General features: G+C 38.0%; 1 protein-coding gene across 1 annotated transcript in view; it reads right to left on the bottom strand.

The window, feature by feature from the left end:
* The window catches only part of GNA12 (G protein subunit alpha 12), a 44,734-nt gene that overhangs the window by 8,078 nt on the left and 17,250 nt on the right, over window positions 1–19,406 (bottom strand). The window contains exon 3 of the mRNA XM_052772704.1: window positions 377–427. Coding sequence (XP_052628664.1) covers window positions 377–427 — 51 coding nt within the window. The remainder of the gene's footprint in view (window positions 1–376; window positions 428–19,406) is intronic.

Below are 19,406 nucleotides of genomic sequence, written 5' to 3'. Positions count from 1 at the left end.
ACAGATTTTGAATCCTAAAAAGTAATTTTTTTTATTGGGAAGGTTTCACTCTGGTATCTTATGTAGCACCAGCCATCAGATCATCACAAAAAGTGAATGAGATCCAGAGACTGCGTAGGACTGAAAAGAAAATAGGTGCATAAATACAACTTCCATAAACAATATTTGTTGTCTGTCAAAAAAGATTAAGCAAATACTAAGCTTCAGTTTCATTATGCTGGAGTTTACTATTTCCAGAGAAAGAACATAGAAGTTATTTGATGCATTATTATTTAAAAAACCAAAGAAACCAACCAAAAAGCATTAATCATAGCACGCCCAGGCTTCTATTATCTCTTTGAGCTCTTTTGGTTCAGAAAGAAAAGGTATGTCTTACCAGCTGACCGATCCGATCCAGGTTATCCAGGAAGTATTTCACCGATTCACCCTGTGGAAAAGGAAAGATAGGAACTAAGCTTGTTTCTAGGATAGCAAATCCAGCTGAACTATAGCCTTTTCACTTTCCAACATGCACTGAGGTCTAACAGAGCAGTATCACAAGTGGAAGCTTGGACAGCACCCTTCAGGAGCTGGAACAATAAAAGTTACACTACATAGCTTAATTCACATAAACTGCTGATAATGAAGTGGAGCTGCCGTAATATACTACTGACGTGTAAGGTAGGTAGTATTTCTTATAAAAGCAACTCTCTATTAGTTCTAGAAAAATCAAAGTTGAGTAGAGATCTGAATAAATACTCAATCTAATAAATCTTTACAATGAAAAGAAAGTGTTATTAACGTCAGTCCTTCGGCTTAAAGAATTCGTTTTTTCCCCTTGTATGATGAATGCAGTTAACTGACACTGTGTGGGAGTAAAAATGAAACACATAAGAAACCAATGTGTTTTGTTTAAAATTCACAACAGTGAACAAAAGCATATCCTAGACTGGTTGGCATATCTTTAGAAAAGTGAAAGATTTAAGTCACCCACAATTTGTGATAATTTGAGCTAGACTTGCTTGTCAAAAAAAACCCAAAAACCAAAAAGGAACATTCTGAAGGACTTTCTCTTCTACAGATAGTTTCCCTTTTAGGCTCAGGAGTTTTAATAATGGATTTGCTCATCTTGTACAAAATCCTTTAGCAGTTATATTGAGAAGAATATAGGCAATGTTTACAAAGAAAATGTACTCTCATGTGAAAATGTGTAAGAGAGGTTTGGGGGTGTGTGTGTTTGTTTGTTGTTTTTTTTTGTTTGGTTTTTTTTTTTTTTTAAACAAGCTTGCCCATGTATTACACTCAAATCAAGTGCCGCTTCGCATTAGTGGGTACAATAAGCCCTGCACAATTGTTTCCATATAGACACAGGCTTTACTTCTGGAGTGAAACTATCTTTGGCAGAAGTGTATTCTCCTTCAAACACTTCCCTTTCATTTCTTCAGATGAAGATGATCTGTTCAGTAAGAAAGTATTCTTCATTGTTTAGGACATATGTCTTGCAGTTGTAGCCATGTCATAAGAACGATAAAATGGAAAATCCTGCTGCCTTTTAATAATTTTAGTCAGCAAAACACATTACATATATCACAGATCAGGGCCATGTCAGTAACGACCAAACTGACAGTAGGTGCCCTCACCAAATTACTAATTCGGAATGAGAACATTCTCAAAATACCATGTCAGATTCCAACAGCAATATAAATTCTTAAACCATACATTCTCCTCTACACCATAGGCTTGAGACAGCAGAACAGAATTATTCCCCTCCAGTACAACTGTAAACAGATGCCAACACAACGGTTCATTTTGGAGAATCAGACTGGAGATCAGAGGATTCAGTGTACTGTACAAGTACATACTATCAGCATACAGCATAGACAAAAAGGAGCTGTAGCTTAATTTTTCCTAACATTTAAAACTGGAAGTGTCTTTTGATAAAGGAGAGAGAACACACATATTTGCAAAAAAATACCACATATTGCAAAAGATTTACTGTGGATTTCTAGAAGAAAAAATTACTTTTTTTGGGGGGGGGTGGGGGCAAGTTTCCACAGAACAATTGCTCTAAGAGCTTCCTTACAATCATGAATTTTCATAAGGTGAAAGTAATTTCCTGTATTTTTTGGCACTCTGTTGGATCAAAAGAGATATCACAGACCGCATGAATAAGAGAAAAGGCCTTCCTGTACAGCATTAGTCATATTTAGGAGATGGAAGAGCCCAAAAAGAAAAGGTCACTGAAGCTACAAAAAAACCCTTCTCTATCTATTGTGCTTTGTCCTACACAATGCCTTTAGATGTGCAACAAGACTGCAAACGGGCCATCTCTGATACAAGTTGTTCCTATTTTCTACCCAGTTGCTTTAAGAGTCTTTGCCTGGTCCATATACCCTCCCACACTGAGAGCAGGAAACAGCTGCATGCACATAAACTGCTGGGACACCAAGCAAGTTTACCTGATTTACAGATTCTGGCCTCCCTTGTTTCCTATCCCACGCATCAATCAGTTTAACATTTTGCACGTTTATAAGAAGGTAAGAAAAATAATCTGATTAATGAAAAAAAACCATGTTAATTTCTGCAATGATTTAGGGAAACTAGACTCCTCTAGTTTCTTTACACAGCTCTTCATAACATTGCAATTAAGACAAATAATTCATTCTGGGAAATTTTAAGCAGTAATTGCAAAACATTCGGATAGCTGGGTAACCAAGTCAGGTTGCTGGAAGAGGTATGAACACCATACACATGGTCTGACAGATCTGAAGATGCCTGAATATTCTCTTCTAGCACCGAATTCAAAGACATCCAGTAGTTAAGTCAAAATATCTGCTTCCAGTCAAAACAACAAATCCCCAACAAGTTCCAGAGGATTTGAAGTCAAGAAAAGCTCAAAACATCAAAGCACACAAACCTGAAGGGAGACTCCCACCACCACCCCCAAAAAACCCAAACAACAAAACCCAAACCCAAACCCACACCACACACTCAAAAGCCCCTACTTTAAAGATGATTCCCTGATTAAGTTCCTGCTCCAAAGACTTCTTGAGTAGCCTTGCTCTACATCTTGTTCTGATTCACAGAAAACTTGGTTGCTTCTGGGAAGCACATGGGGTATTTCAGTTCATCGATCAGGCAGCACAGAACAACTGCAGACGGCACCGACTGACTTGATGAATAACTTGTAATGTATTTAAATGAGGAAAATATGGAAACTCCTGGTGTTAGGACTGTTTCGTATTAGTATTTTTAATCAGAACAACAGCATTAACTTAACATTCCTTTATCTTTTAATTTTTTCCTTGTCATCCAGGGAAAATAGATAGTAATATTAATTAGATCTAGAAGTCAAATTTATTTAGCTTTATATCAAGCTGCATTTGAATGCAGTTTTGAATTCCATTGATAAATTATTATTTATGCAAAGCTATCTCATGCTTTTGGCATTATACACACAAACAAATATATGTGTGTGCATATATATATATGTACACATATAAAAAATACACACACACACACAGTTTATGAATTGTTCATCAAGGTAGGTTTTCCATTCAAGGCAAATTACTGTAAAAAAGTATCTGCTGCCCCTCTCATGTTGAACTACACTTTTTCTCTTGAAGATGCTGACCATAAACGAGCTGGTTTGGCTTTTTCAGTGCAAATTCTTAGCATTTGTCCAAAGTCATCTAGCCATTCAACTACATTCAAAAGCAGGCTTAGCACTTCAAATGCTCTCCTCTTCCAGATCTTAGCCAGTTATTTCTGGTTCACTAGCACGACTTGCCATAGAAGTGGCAGCAAATATTTGCAATTGATTCATCAGATACTAAAAATATCTTTAAGCAGATTGAAGACTTCAACCACACTATTTTAATGGTTCTAGTGAAAAAAAATTAAGTAGTTTTTTGAACGTTGCAATTTATTTTGAAATATGGTTGCAAGCAGCAAAATAGAAATGAAAGCCAAAGTTATTTATACTATATTTAAATACCTAAAGATAATTACATCATGGCATGTTCACTTAAAAAAAAAACAACAAAAAAAAAAGGTCCAGGTCAGACGTGTCAATCTTTTATAGGCTGGTGTGTCAAGAAAAACCGTGGCAGCTCAAGAAACTTCCTAAGTTCAACTATGTTCGTAAAAGATTGTTGAGCTTCTGTCTTTTCAGATTTAAAAAGACTCAAATCTTCTCGTATTTCCCTGTCAGTACACCATTTCTTTAAAAAAAATTCTAACAATATTAATAAATAAGACTCTTAAAATCTGAAAGACATTATTTCATTTCAACCAGCACAGTACTTAGATATGAAGCACCATTCTGTCACAGTCACAGCAAAGTATGTCAGTGAAGCATGTCTGTACTGACTTTTTTTTTTTAAATTTTAACTATTAGTCTATCAGTATATTTCACATCTGAAAGTTGTATCAACAAAGCCTGAAATGACCCTCACCTTTTTTGCTGTTGATACAAACCAGCGATTTTTTTTTTTTTTTCCCCTCATCCTCCTTGATAATAAATCAAGATGTCAAAATGCTGTCTGTCATCCATGCCCTGTGTTTTCTGGGACAGTGGTGGTGGAGGGAAGAATGACCTCTGAGTTATGAATTTTACATAATTCAGATACTCCATTTTAGTACACCAGAGCATAGTATAGACCATTAGTCTTCCTTAACTTCTTGCTCACCACACAAGAGTTACCACAAACGCTTGGATGATTCATTCTCTCACTGCTAATCTCTTCTCCCTCTGCAATACATATCCTCTGAGTAACAGTTTTGCCAACTGGGACCGAGTGAAGGAATAAGAGATGCTGTTCCCATTGTTCAGTAGGATGAGTCACTGCACATCTGGGAACTGGGGGAATCAAGAAACACAAACAGAAGGCCTAAAATGAGCCCAGAAGTTCCACAATACAGCACTGCTATTGGATTTATTTTTTAATTTATTTTTTTTTTTTAAACTGCCCTATCTGCAGTACAAAGTTTGGTGAAGCCAGAGAAAAAAGTACAATTTCCTTAAAAGCTGACTGGTGGAAGAGAAAGGGAGGAAAGGTAAAATGTAAACATACACTCTTGCTTCCTGAAATAGTGCTCTAAAACTCTTCTTTTATATGCTAGATTATTTTGAACATAGCATTCTCAAGGGGCAAAAGCAACAAAATTAAGTAGTTTTTATTCTATATATTTTGTATGACATGAATGTCATCTTAATATTAGCTCCAGATAAGTCACCATGAAAATAACTAATTGAATTTAACGTCTCTGTCCCTTCAGGCTAGGTTCACAGCACATAAGACATCTCCCCACAGACATATTACAACTAATCTGGCATCACTTCCTTTGCCATTAATAGCCTCATTGCAAAAAGCAAGCAGAAAACAGTTGGGCAGAGTTCCCAAGCAGTATTCATTTAATGAAAATAAATGCACAATTGATTGTATGTAGATGGCTTTAAAATACCCACAGAAACTCAGTAATAAAAAATGTTCTGCAAGGCTAGAATTTATCAACTTGTCACTTTAACCCTCAGCCAGTTATTCAGTGTGACAGTTGAAATGATAGTGAAACATCCTATTGTCCAGTTCCCTAAAATACAGGCTCATTTCAAACTTTTCCTTCTGAAAAGCAGTTCCTCTAAATTCTCCTATGAACTAAAAGACCTGAAAGGGGACCGTCTGTTCCAAATTGGCTTTTTTCCTTTCCTTGTCCCAAGGCCTTTTTGACATAGTATTAAATTAGCCCTTCCTGATCATTCTGTCTCTAGCTGCTAAATTTAGAGTGCACAATTTAAGGTAGACCTGTCAGTCTTAGCTTGTTGCAGATGATGAATTAAACCACACAGGAAGGAAACTTTATACTTCAAGGAAGCATATAATACAGATCTAACACGATTCCCACAAATACAGCAAAACACATGGAGAAATGGATACTGTAAGTAACTACCACAAACTGCAGCTCAATCTGCAAGGAAAAAGCAACAGTGATCCAAATAAAAGAAGAGCAGTGTTTGTATCCCACCCTCCATTCAGGAGTTGTAAAACATTTGGCAGCAGGGCTGAAAAACACAGAGGAAATCCAGGAGACCCCAGAAAGAAGTTTGGGAATCTCCCAGCCTTTAACCTCTGAGATCTCAGATAAACAAATGGGATGGACTTAAAGCATTAACACATAATTTCATCTGAAGTTGGCCTTCATATAAGGTACTATTCCATTAGGACTGCCAGAGACATATACTGACAGAATGCAATGCTAATGCTAACTTTCAATGCTAACTTGCATGTGAAATCTGTTTTTCAGACAAATACTGAGACCTCATTTTTTCCAAGTTCCCTGGGATGTCGATCACCTGTTGATTGTAAGGAGTTTGAATGTTACAATTTCAGATGTTTTTATAAAAGCAAGATATCCAAAGCAGACACCCAAGGGAAGAGCAAGGTTACAACCACAGAAGTAGGACAAAAAAACCCAGGAGCCTAGTATTTGAAAATGTTGGAGGCATTAGATCAGCCAAGTTTCGGGGTACTGAGATTAAAACCCAAAATGTCACTGGCAAAGAGAGACACAGGAAATGCCTTTCTTAGTGAAACCTACTGGACAGAAGAAGCAGGTTAACATCCTGCCACCATAATACATATATCCTTTGGAAGTGAGCACGCAGACACGGCTCCAGGTTCCGCACCCTGGTTTTGTCCAAGGGAAGTAGTAGTCCTTCCCAAACCCCAAGGGCTGAGGGTTAAAATTCTCATGAGGGGCAACTATAAACAAACAACTCCCCCTCCCCAAACCTGCAGGCTCTTCCAACAGATTACTTCTGAATCTGCACTTCTATTCAGCTTCACTGGTTACAGGGTATGGATTTACTACAGCCAAAAGTGCGTTCTCTTCTCTGTGACAGCTGATGAATTCAGTGTTATTTTCCAAGGAGATAAGCAAGTCTGTGCTTGTTAAGAATTCACTCAGAAGGATGCTGAAGTAACCTAAATTGCCCTGAAATGCTGATACCCATTCTACGCCAAAATGCTGTTCTACAGATATTCTATATCCTGTCTGGGCACTAAAATTTATTGACACAAGACAAACATTAATTTTTCATTCAATCACCAGTTCTAAGGCAGAGACTAACCATTTCTCTGTATTTAAGCCACACAGAATTCTAACTATCAAATCTCTCTAGTGTTATTTAACTTCCTCCTTAACAAAAGACTGAGCTACTGGCTCTCATCCAGCAACTCCAGTGCTTATCCAAGTTGCTGCTATCTGTACTCTACAAACATACCAACTACAAAAAAGTACTGTTTGGTTCCAACCTTCTTCTAAAAACTACCTCTTCTTTCTACTGCCTGGTCGTACAGTGTAGGTATCAGATATTAAAGTTTGAAAATGTTTAAAAAATTCATTATATGTCAGCTCAGTACAAACAGGCAATGCAAAAATCTGTTTGTCCAAGTCAGGATGGCTTTCTATAAACTCATCCTACATGACACACTGGCCAAACTTTTTATCCATGTGCTGTAAAGCATACAAATAGGTGATAAATATTTATTTCATTTTCCCCCAAAAGTCTAGGCTAATCTGAGCTTCCACATCAGTGATAAGATTTGTGGATCCCTGTGACCAAGTGAAATTCTAGCCTTACAGCGTAAGAAACACTCTTAACAGGAGCAGAGTTCTTGTGGTAAAGGGCAACTCCTACACGCGTTAGCTTTTCTCAGCAATTAAATACAGCAACTCTTTCTGAAAGTGCTGCAAGGAAAAAAAAAAGTTACATTTTTTCCTGGAATTCTAGGTGTTTCTACATCAACAGGATGTAGGTGAGATAAATTACTCTTGATACTATGTTAATAATTCCATCCATTTGTCTCCAATATGCACACTAGCAACAGTACCTCAAGGGGGAAAGGACTTTTCTGTTAATAGACTAAGGCAGGCTCATCCTAGACTATAAGCTTCAAGAAACATTAACAAAACCCCCTATCATTTTACTCATACTTACTGTCTCTTCATCACTGCTATTCCTGCTTCACAGATTTGCAATGACTGGAAGAAAAGCAGGTGCAAACAGCAGAGAAAACAGTACTGGCAACAAACAACACACAAAGATGCACAGTGTGATACAAAAGGGTTAAATTATTGCTTTAAAAAAAAAATTCTAGAAAAATCCTTAACCAGACTCGCACATTAGCTACAGTGATTTAGCATTTCCTAGCCTTCGCTGACTAGCAGCTAGCAAGATTCAAGGGGTAGATGCAAGGGGATATATACCCAATTCATGTGGAAGAATCACTGTTATGTTCAAACAACAACAACAAAGTCTGGTTACTGTATCCAACATCAGCAGTGTGCCCAGCTCACACACACTCATCCTGGCACGAGTGGACGACAGACCTAGTCATAAGCATCCCATGAAAGGATTCCTTCCTGTTTCCCTGCCAACTGTCTAAGCGAATACATTGTCTAAAATTGCTGCCAGAACCCTTTCATCTCAAACACCGGAGGTTCTCCGTGAAGTTGAACTAACACACGCCAGCTCAACTTCTCATTCCAAGCACAGTCAGCTAAAACGCACAAGAGAAGGCAACTGAAAGCAGCAATCTTGCCACAGTTAAAAGGAAGTCCTGAGCTGTAAATGGAAGGATGGATCCAAGATTCTGGCCAATCACTAGCAAATTATCCCATTTATTCTCAGTGGGCAGCTGCCATGCAAAAAAGGGCATTTCCAACTAACACATCAGAATTTAGAAGCAACTGGATGTTTTTACAAATGGCAAGGAACGATGCACAATCACATTATTATGTGACCCTAGTTCCATTCTTTGTTTTCAGCAGCTCAGTATGCAAACCTGAAACTTGCTTTGTTTACAGAAGACATCTGCAGAACTAGAATAGACATTGACAAAAAAGTATTACCTTATGAATTAGTCTAGTCCGCAGTGCTGACTATCTGATCAAGACTAAATCCCAAGTTTACCAGTGAGTTTCCCTTTTAAACCTTATCAGATCAAGGGATGGGAAATAAATATCTTAGATCTTGTGGACTGAAAAAAACAGCTAACACCAGCCATGAGAGAATGTTGAGCTTGGACTTTTCCATGGCAGGTGGCCAGCTGGAAAGCTAAGCAACTTGAACGCATTTACAACAGGCATAACCTTGAGTATCTCGCAGAACAATGCTTCCTACTCCACTTCTACACCAAAGCATTTGTTGCAGAGTGCCCCAATGCTCCACTTTCTGTGGAAACATCAGCTCAGACATGTTTTACTGAAATTTGTCTACATCTCTTGTTAAAGTGAATGTAAGGATTGGAAAGAGTCATTTATCCCTCACAATTTATTTTAAAAAGATTTTCTCATTTTGCCTGTACCTATACAACCATTTTTAGATGCAACATAGATTAAAATGATGGTCTTGCAAGATTCAGAAAGCTGCTCAGTATTTGAAAGTTAGGTTTCAGGTGGAAATCAGACTGAGGTAAAATGCAAGTTAAGTCTTAGTTGCACTCAGGTGTGCTATTTAACAGTTTGATTCCTATAAAACCAAGTGTGTAGGCAACAGAGTGCAGAAAAAAATAAATTCCACCTTGCTTACATTATTCTGAAGTTTTTCACCATGCCCATTATGTCAGCATTCAGCAGGCTCAACTACAGAGAACACAAGGCTTACAAGTCTGAGGGATTCCTCAAGCCAGTTTCCGTGTCTGATTTTCAAAAATAATTTGCTCTAGAAACAAAACACTCCTTTTTCAATATTAGCTTGGTATTTGTTAATTCTAAGAGACTGACCAACTTTGAACTATGAAGTGCACCATTTCTGCCAGCTGTTACTATGCTTGCTTTCCCAGTGACTTCTCAAATCAGTGGAATTTCACAACATATACGAGCTTGCTCTCAGCACTGAGAAGCTACTCAACATCTCACATTCACTCACTTAAACTGAGATTGGTATTGCCTTCTACAATGTCTGACCTTTACATGCACCTGTAAACCTCCTAGACCACTAGTGATCAAAGTTGTCTCATGTCATACGCCAAGAACATTTATTTCATTAGTTCACAGCTGTATTTTGGGTCTGCGAGAGATGGTTTCACCCAAGAAGTGACTACCCTCCCTATAACCTCATCTCTCCTGCTCCAGTGCCAGTGACAACACTGCATGGTGAGTCCAGCAGATGAGTGATAGTGAACCTCAAACAACCTTTGGTGATCTGAAATAAACTTCAGTTTCCATTCACAATCAAGTCAAGTTTTCTCTGTGATCTGTTTTATAGTCATTATCTTGAAACACTTTTTATTTATTCACATCCAGCCATGACGTATCAATTATTCCAAATATTCTCTCGCCTACTGAAGGTTGTTTCGGCATGAGGAGAAGGGGAAGTTCTTCCAAATCTGCACTTAAACCTTAGCACTACCAATTGATACTTTAGTATGAAGATTTCAAGTAGCCTAAACTTCTTTTATTTCATTTCAGAATTTGTTCTCTTTCAAAACATTCAGGATTGCTTTTTCTGCATTTTTCACTTCAGCCTATCCTACCACACAACTCACATCATTACTTTCACTTACGAACAAAAATCGGAATGGATTTATGTGAGTGGAAAATTAAAGCTGTTCAGGTACTGATTCACTAAAGGACCAAACATCCCTAAGTGAGGATTCACTAGGTGAGATGGGGTTGGTAACTGCACAAACAACAGCTGTATTAATGTGCAACTCCATCCTATTTTCATGTGCATCTACAGCTGAGTCCTTTGACATAGCCCTCAATCATTATAAAGCTACTATGTTGAAGCTCAGGCTTATGAGAAATGACTTACCAGGGAGGAAAACAGCCCACAAGTAATATTGAAGTCTTATATCAAATGGAAAGCTTTATTTTTATTCACCTCCACATGCATCTGCTTTATACAAATTAAGCACTATAAGCATCTGAAAACAAATCCAAGGATGAAATAAACAATTTGAAATAAGTGACTAAGCTTCCATCCTTAAGGCCTCATCTACACATGTAAATTAATTAAGCCACAGTGGAAACTGAAGTGGGTTTAACAAACTTCTCAAGCTGTTGAGCAGACTAGCCTATAGAGAAAAAAAATATCTTAATTAAAGCCCCAGTCACATCCTACTGAACTGCAGAGGGGGAAACAGTCCAGCCACATGGACAGCCATCTGAACTCCTCGCAACCTAGAATGCATGTGCTGGACTGGGAGGAAGAAGACAGAAAGAGGATATAGTAGGTGGTTCTTTTGCCTCCTGCCCACATCTAACATCATTACTGATTCAGTACTGTACTCTGACCAGATGGATCCAAGTCTTAAATAGGCAGAATTCAGAGATGGAATTAAATGGGAAAGAGTTCCATCAATAAACCACTATTTTTTCAGTTTGAGATTTTACTGAGTTTTCCAAAGTAGAATTAAGTGAAAATCAAGGAAAGCAAGTCAAATTAAGAGGCTTTGGGGGTGGGGTGGAGAGCAGACCTTCTAAGGACAAACACCAACAGTTTGTTCAGGAGTAAAGCCAAGTGAAGCACAAGTCTGCCACAGTCTGAACTGCAGGAATCTGTGTTGTATACAGAGGAGACATTTGAAAGGTGTCAATAAACTACTTCTCAGAGCAACACATTTTCTCAAACAGAAAATCTTGCATGATGTTTCCAAGAAGTTTTCCTCCTCTCCCCCAAATACTACGTCAATAATAGAGCAAAATAGGTTCACGCCACAGAGCCGCTTTAAGTATAGCTGCAAACTAATGAGAAGGGGGAGACCGTTCTGCTTTCTGCCTTTGTAATAGAAAGCCTTCCCAGCTAGTGCAGGTTCACAAAAAGGAGAAGCAGACTATTGAGCTAACCTTACTCTTCTCCTTTGAGGAGACAACTTAACAGCTCTGCTCCTTCCATTAGTGTTCAATTATCAGCTGGTCGGCTTGTGACAGTATGGAACCTCGAGAGATTTTTCTGGAACAGTACCATGTTCGGATGCATCCTTAAGTCATCTATTCTATGAAAATCTCCACTGTTGCATAGCTATCATTTCACATAAAAGTGAAAAGTCAAATACCGTGTTTCTTCCCTCCCTATGCTCACCACCTCCTCCTCTATACTCAATACCTGTGAAACTGAGCCTTGACTTTGAACAGCATGCAAACACTTCAGATACTTCCATAACGTGGAATACAAACATTTAAAAAACTAAACAGCATCTTTGAAGTACAGTCATCTTATTTTAGCATCAGGAAAGACTTATGGAAGAAGGGAACCATTGCTTGGATGAAGGATCAGCAAGATAAAGACACTGCCATCATTCCTTGGCAAGCACCAGGTTAAGGTGACTCGTGATCGCTTGCGATGCCAGCTGCTTGTTCCTTCACCAACATCACAGCATGTCACTACCTCAGCTGTGCTTACAACCAGTCATAGGGTTGCACTCTGCCTCAGATGAGCTTCCCAATTTACAGCAGAGTTTCCAAAAAACAGTTGTGCCAACATAAGCAAGAGCACACGTAGTGCAAAGCAGAACTCCCTAAACCACCATTTCCTATTGCTCACCATGATTACTCTATCACAGAACTACAGCCCAAGTTAAGCTCTACCCTTGCACGACACATTGAGTAAAACACTCAATGTTTTAAGGCAGAGCAGGCTTGTTAGGGAGACAGCAGGGGAAGAGAACAGAAGAAAAGTAGGCTAAAGAAAATTACAGTCTTCTCAAGAAGTCATTGCAAAAGGATCAAGATTTTGATAGCTAGCAAGAATACAACATAGCCAGCTGAGCAAGTTACTGCTACCTAACTATCCTACCTGCATTTTCCTTTTCAACTTTCTGCCAGGTCCTGTGTTTTAAAGAACACAGGCTCATTAAACATAATTCACTGTCAGTGTGACAAATTAAGAATAACTTCAAATACCTGTTCTCTTAAGTATAAAAGTCCAGAAGATATTCCAGAAGAAAATATCCAGAAGACTTCCTCATAAAAACAGACCTAGTTTTCAATGTTTTGCTTATTTGTTCATCTGTGCTTGTTACTTGTTCTTGATCCTACATAGCTTACTATAAACTAGGATATTCAGGAAAGCTTGAAAGCATTCATTACCCATTATCCTATTAAATTCAGTAGCCCCTTTGAAAAATCCAAGCCTTAACCTCTTACTGTTTTTCCTCAAGGGAACACTTTAGAGAATTTTGAAAGACACTGAGATCACCCTTGCTTGCTGTCCCAATTCTAGGTGGAGAGGACAAGGTCTGGTACCAATATGAAAGCAAGCTGAATTACTACAGTGAACATACAAACGAGGTGCAGAAGGCTGACATGTAAAACTGGACCTTTCTGAAGTGCATTGTCAGCACTGCTCTTCTGAGCACAGAGCCAGCCATGTCAGGGAGATGGGCTTAACAGAACCATCCACCTCTTCTTTTGCAGTGCCGCCTTTTTTTTTTTTTTTTTGGCCTAATTTCCTGAAACCAGCCATAGGGTCAGAAAACTGCTAATATAGCACACAGCAAGTAGCAGGAGCCCCCTCTTTTCTTTTACACAGTTAAGCCAGTCCTTACTGGATCTTCAAGTAGTGCACATAGCTTTAATACACCAAAAATTTTGAAAACCCATGTCATGGGAACACAAATACAACAGTCTCCATTTCAGCTATATCTTTGAGATTGAAGGGTTGAAACCAGTTTGACAAGCCCTTCCACTAGAAACAATATTCTTTGATCATTTTTAGACTTCAGTGTAAACAGATAAATATTAACATATATGTCCCTGCATATTGCAGGTATTTTGTTGCAACTAGAATAAAAGTCATCCTTGTGCTCCCACAGTTTTAACCTATGCATATGCTCATTACTTAATATATGAGCTCTCTACTGCTTCCACCAAATTTCAGTAGGAACTCTATTTATTAGACTCCCTTAAGTCATACAAAGAGTGCACCTTTAAATGTACTTAAGTTGCTCAGATTTCTGGAATACATTCTCATTACTGGCAATCTCTACAGAGATACTAGTTGCCAATTTTGAAGTCTCTTGAATTATTGAGTTCCATTAGAAATTTTGTGATCATGAAATTAAACAGCATAATCAAAAGCTAAAGGCTGCTTACTGGGTTGGATTTGTCTCTGCCCAGAACTTTCCTGCATACTAGAAAGGGATAAAGAGATTACTCCAGTGGTTTTTAGCTGCAGTTGGGTACTGGCTCAGACAGCCTGAACTGAAAGTTTCCTTCCTTGTTTCTCACAGCATGTGCCAGCATTTCTTGATGGGAATGCAACGATTAATTACAGCTGTACTTGCTCTGAACAAATCCTTATATTCAATACAGTCCTGCAAGATTTAGAGTAGCACTAATTAGGGCTTAGATCAACAATTCTGCAAAGACAGACATACTGAGTATTTTTTCTAATTATTTTATGCATAATAAAATTAAAGCTTCTTTCCAGAAGCAGGGTGGCATTTATTCTCAAGAGTTGGGAGCCAAAAGGACTTTTCCAGTCTAAGAACATTACCTTTTGTGTTTCAGCGCTATTGCTGAAGGTAAGACATCAGACTATAACCGCTACCACACGCATACAGAGAAAGGCAAGGATGAGTACAGTATTTATTCTGTAAATCTTTTGGGACACCCAGACAGTTCTCTAATGGGCTCAATTACTAAGAGGTAGAGACAAAAAAGTTTGTTCTTAATAAAATACACATGAGTAAAAAGAAATGTTTCAACCAGAAAAATGGCAATCATTAGGGAAGATGCAAATTCTCGTAATGAATTTTCAACATGGGAGCTGTATCTATGAAGTTGTTTCTCTTATTCACCTTAACCACACCAAAAATACAGTCAAGATTTATTGGGATCCAAGGGGCAAAAGCAAAAACTCCTACAGGCAGCCTTACACAGTACCATAAAAATACAAGGCTTTTTAATCTACCTCCAAGAACCTAAAAGTTAAAAAAGCAGGACCACACAGTCTGAATTTCAACCTTTTGATATCCATAGACAGCAGGACATTAATGAATTGCATTAATGCACTGTACATTTTACAGGCTTTAGAGGTGATTTTGTCCTAAGCTTTTGATCTTTTATAAAAAAAAAAAAAAAAAAGGAAAAATTGTAGAGTGCCAGGAGTTCACTATACAGAGTACTAGAACAGCCAGTAGCACAGCTCTTTTTATTCAGCATCCGTCTCGGTTCCCATATGGTAGGCATATCAATTTCTTGTTATCCACTTATTTATTATGTATGATCTGCTCGTTATGTTCCAACTTATCCTCCCAATTCCATGCAGGCTACATTTCATCCAGCTGTTGCATTTTGTTATAACCTAAGGCCAGAAGCAATTCATAGCAGGAATCCTTTTATTTTTCCACAGAGCATTTAGTACAGAGGGCTTTAATCCTTGGTTGAAGCTTCAGGTAGGTACTGTAACAAATTGCTATTCTCTAACACTTTTCCATTTGCACTGTTTTGAAAAGGTCATAATTCATGGCCTTTCTGGTTCTTGTTATTTCTCTCCAATAGCAGAAAGTATTTAAGAACGGCTAATAACTGTTCTGCCCATCACACAGCTTTCTATGGATGGTTCTGCTCGAGAGAATGGCTTCTGTCATTGAGAAAAAGATATTGCAGAAGTGGATTTTGCTAGAATTCAAAATGATTTGCAGTGTAAAATGATTTATGACCTTTGATTCTCCAAATAGTTTTGAATCCAGCCTACTTTAAATGCAAGTTGTTCTCACCTTTTGCTCACTGGCACTTGAAACAAAACTGAAACTATGAAGAGAAGCATTCCTTGGTGTAGGTGACAGGCAATGTGTTATGAAGGCATCCTCAACTCTGCCTCCTGTTCTAGTTTAGTCCTGAGTTTGAATCTCAGTGACTGTCAAGACACACTAGCGCTGGTACAGCCAAACACCATGCTGCTCAAGGAATTTTTCTGGTAGCAGCAGGCCCATTAACATATCTCATTTAAGCATTTATTTTTAGAATACTGCAAATATAATAGGAGACTAAGCATTTAACTTCTGTAGATGCAAACTGACAAACTATACAGTATTAGCCAATATCCACAGAATTTTGTGCAAAGGTGTCCAGCTGCATTTTGCTTTATGTTACCTCTCAATTTTTAATAAAACCCAAACTATAATTCACTCTCACCTCCTTTAACAAAATGCCACTTTTGTTTGAGAGTTCTTACTTGAGACTTTGATCTGAAGAAAATTTTCCTATTTGGTCTTAGAGACAGGATTAGAAACCAGGGACTCCAACTGCTAATCCTTCCTACTACAGACCAGCCACAATGCTTTGCAGTATTATACTTAAACAAGCAATTAACTTCTTTTGCTGTACAAAGATGAGTCAAACTCACTAACTTGACCATAAACTTTTGAGGTCTTGGGATTAGAAGACAGAACTAGAACTAAGAATTTAAATCTGGACCTCTGGTACTTAATTGCCACAATGCTGGCATAAAACCTTGCTTAGATATTTAACTAAAAAGAAACACCTCCATAACTCACCCTGCTGTATGAGTCTAGAGCAGGATATTATTCAAGCCGCATAGATAAAGTCTGCAAGTTAACGATCTCTTAAATTAATCTGACATTTTATGTCAGATTAAGCCACTGTTTCAGAATTCTAACATAACAAGATCAGATTATAACAACAAACAAGAGGCACATTTAAGGGAAGGCTTAGGTTATATAGCACTATCATTCCTTAAGTGTAATAGCTAAATTCAAACAGGCCTATTTACCATCCACAGCTTCACAATTATCTTTAAAAAAAAAAAATTCATGTAACATCGTTAGATACAGATGTACTTGACTTTTAGCACTAACATTGTGCAATTATAAAATATCAAGGCTCAGCAACAGCAAACTTGAGTTTCTGGTTTGTAGCACTACTGTCAATTAATTATTTTTTTTTTAAAAATTTTCTGGGTCAGAGTGGTATGTCCCATCCAGATCTAGAAAAGAAAAAATCCACATAACTTCCACAGCAATAATTTAGTTTCACAGGAGTTCAGCAAAATAGAAATACCCAAGCAAAGCTCAAAAGTAATTTGGCAAAGAGTTGCCACCTAGTCCCAATTACATGCGTTAAACGGTAACAAGATTTCCCATGCTGGCACTTTGAACAGTGTGGCTATCTCCTTTGTACATCTCACCAGCATTGGTCAAGCCCCAGTGGATTTCACGGATGAAATGTGAGTTTCACAGCTCTGAAAAAAAAAAAAAAAAGAGCATCCTTACGGAATAAGCAACATTCATAGTCTCTTGTGTAAGCTCATATTCAAAGAGTAGCTTGCAAAAAGAAGAGCTCATTTTTGTGTTATGGCCAATTGTATAAGCTGGAGTCGATTTGACACTTGGTATTTCCTCAAAAGGAGGTGCATTAGCGAGTGCATTATGTCAGTACCAGTATTGGTATGCAAGTATTCCTGCATTTCAGTGCTGTAAGCAGGTATGCTGAAAGAAGAGTAAAAGCTTGGAAACACGCTTTTAAGGCTAACTCTACTCTGCCCTTGCATCTTAAAGATAAATGATCAGTTGGAAACTTTTTACTTAAGGATTCAAGAAATCTTTATTAGAGTGCACTGAAAAATTCTGACAAAATAGAGCCCCCTCCTGTAGACTTCGTTTAACATGCCACTTCAAAAATCACCTACTTCTCATGCCAAGGTCAGTATTCTGCTGTCCAACCTCTCAATTCACTTGGCTTCTCGAGGCAGTCAAATGCTGCCACATAACCTCCATATGCTACAGCTGCTGGTATATGGCCTAACTTCTGGTCATCTTACATACTACCATACCTAGTATTTCCATACCAAAATAAAGACATTTAAGCAACAGTTTGTCCACTGTGAATCAAGAATTAGTTCGAATGACTAGTGCCTCACATCCATACTGCCCAAAACACACAGCTGGCTGCCTGTGAGGCTTTGAAGCCATCAGCTCCTTATATAAGGAGAACGCAGCAACAAAGCTATACTAACGCAAGCAGCAGGCTGTTCACTGTGCAACATTTCCAGCACACTACCTGTTCTGGCAGGCATAATTTAACCACTTCGATTTATTTTAAGTGTCTGCTTAGAGGAAAAAACCCACATAGTTAGTTCATAGGGGAGTGACTCGTGTCCTATTACAAATATCCCCCAGACCCCCACACCTCAAAACACCCAGAGAATGGTGAATTGATATAAGCGAAAGGGTCTTTAAAATATTTTCCAGAGTCTTCCCACATCCAAGGCTTCAGAGGCTCTTAGTATTTGAAGTATTACTGGAAGTGTTCCATACAATTCCTTGTGCACAGACCTAAAAATAGCTATGAACACAGTAGTAAGTTTTTGTCTCTATTTGCAAGCCCCTTACTTCCCTCTCAGGAACCACTACTTCCCATTAATGCTGACATTTATTTTTTTTTAAAACAGAGCTATTAAAACATTAGAAATTCTTTCAACAGTGCAGTGAACATCAATAATAATAATAATATAATAATAATACATCAATAATAACAAATTTAAATTGATACTCTAGTGATGGATCATGAATACATTCTGTGTATTAAGAATAGCTGCATTAACACAGATAGCTTTTGCAGCCTCCTTGGATGGCCATGCTCTTTTCTGTATCAAGAAAGGCGGGTATCTAAGCACAAGTCAGAAGCTGCTCTGGCTGCATGTGAATAACTTAGCACAGTTGCCTTAACTACAAATAGGCTTTGGAGTTCAGAGTAAATAGCCCCATCAGTCCTGAAGAGATGAGAATATGACTTGTACCACAGGAGAAGTTCAGCAGCTCTTGAAATGTATGGTTACGAGCTAGAAAGACTTGGCATTTTGAAGGGAAACAGTAAGAATCATTCAAATAAAGAAATTACTTTGACTAAGATTCGTTAGGTCAGAGATTTAAAAACAAAACCAAAAAACATTGTGCATGTTTAAAAAAACCTGATAAAACAATGTCAATTTTGCTTTAAGAATTGATAAAGCCAGATGTTGGCCTTTGCAGATCTGCTCACTGTTAGCTTAAGCTCTGTAACAGTGCTAGCATACAATATGTATCTGTTCTGACCGTTACAAAAGTATCATTTTCTTGCCTGACAAGCCCTATTCATCCCATCTTTACCCACAATGATGTGAAGTATGCTGAGATGCAAGACGTCAAAAAAGTACCTAATCTAGCTTCAGATTTTGTTTTTTCTGGACACATTAAAACAAAAGTGAATGGCTTCTCACATTCTCCCACTAGAGACCTGGGAGAAAGAAAAAAAAAAAAAACAACCCAGCAAAACAGAAACCACCTGACCAAAGCAACTCCTACCTTGGCCTCAGTCTCCATGGTTTATGACATAAAAGGAAACATCATTTATGTGTGCAGAAAAACTTGCAGATACATGCACCTGAACTCCCAAATATACCCAAACACTTGTTATTC

The sequence above is a fragment of the Harpia harpyja genome, chromosome 21, assembly GCF_026419915.1.
Source record: "Harpia harpyja isolate bHarHar1 chromosome 21, bHarHar1 primary haplotype, whole genome shotgun sequence".
Lineage (NCBI taxonomy): Eukaryota > Metazoa > Chordata > Aves > Accipitriformes > Accipitridae > Harpia > Harpia harpyja.
Note: the sequence above shows the minus strand (reverse complement) of the source record. Positions and strands in the feature narration are given on the sequence as shown.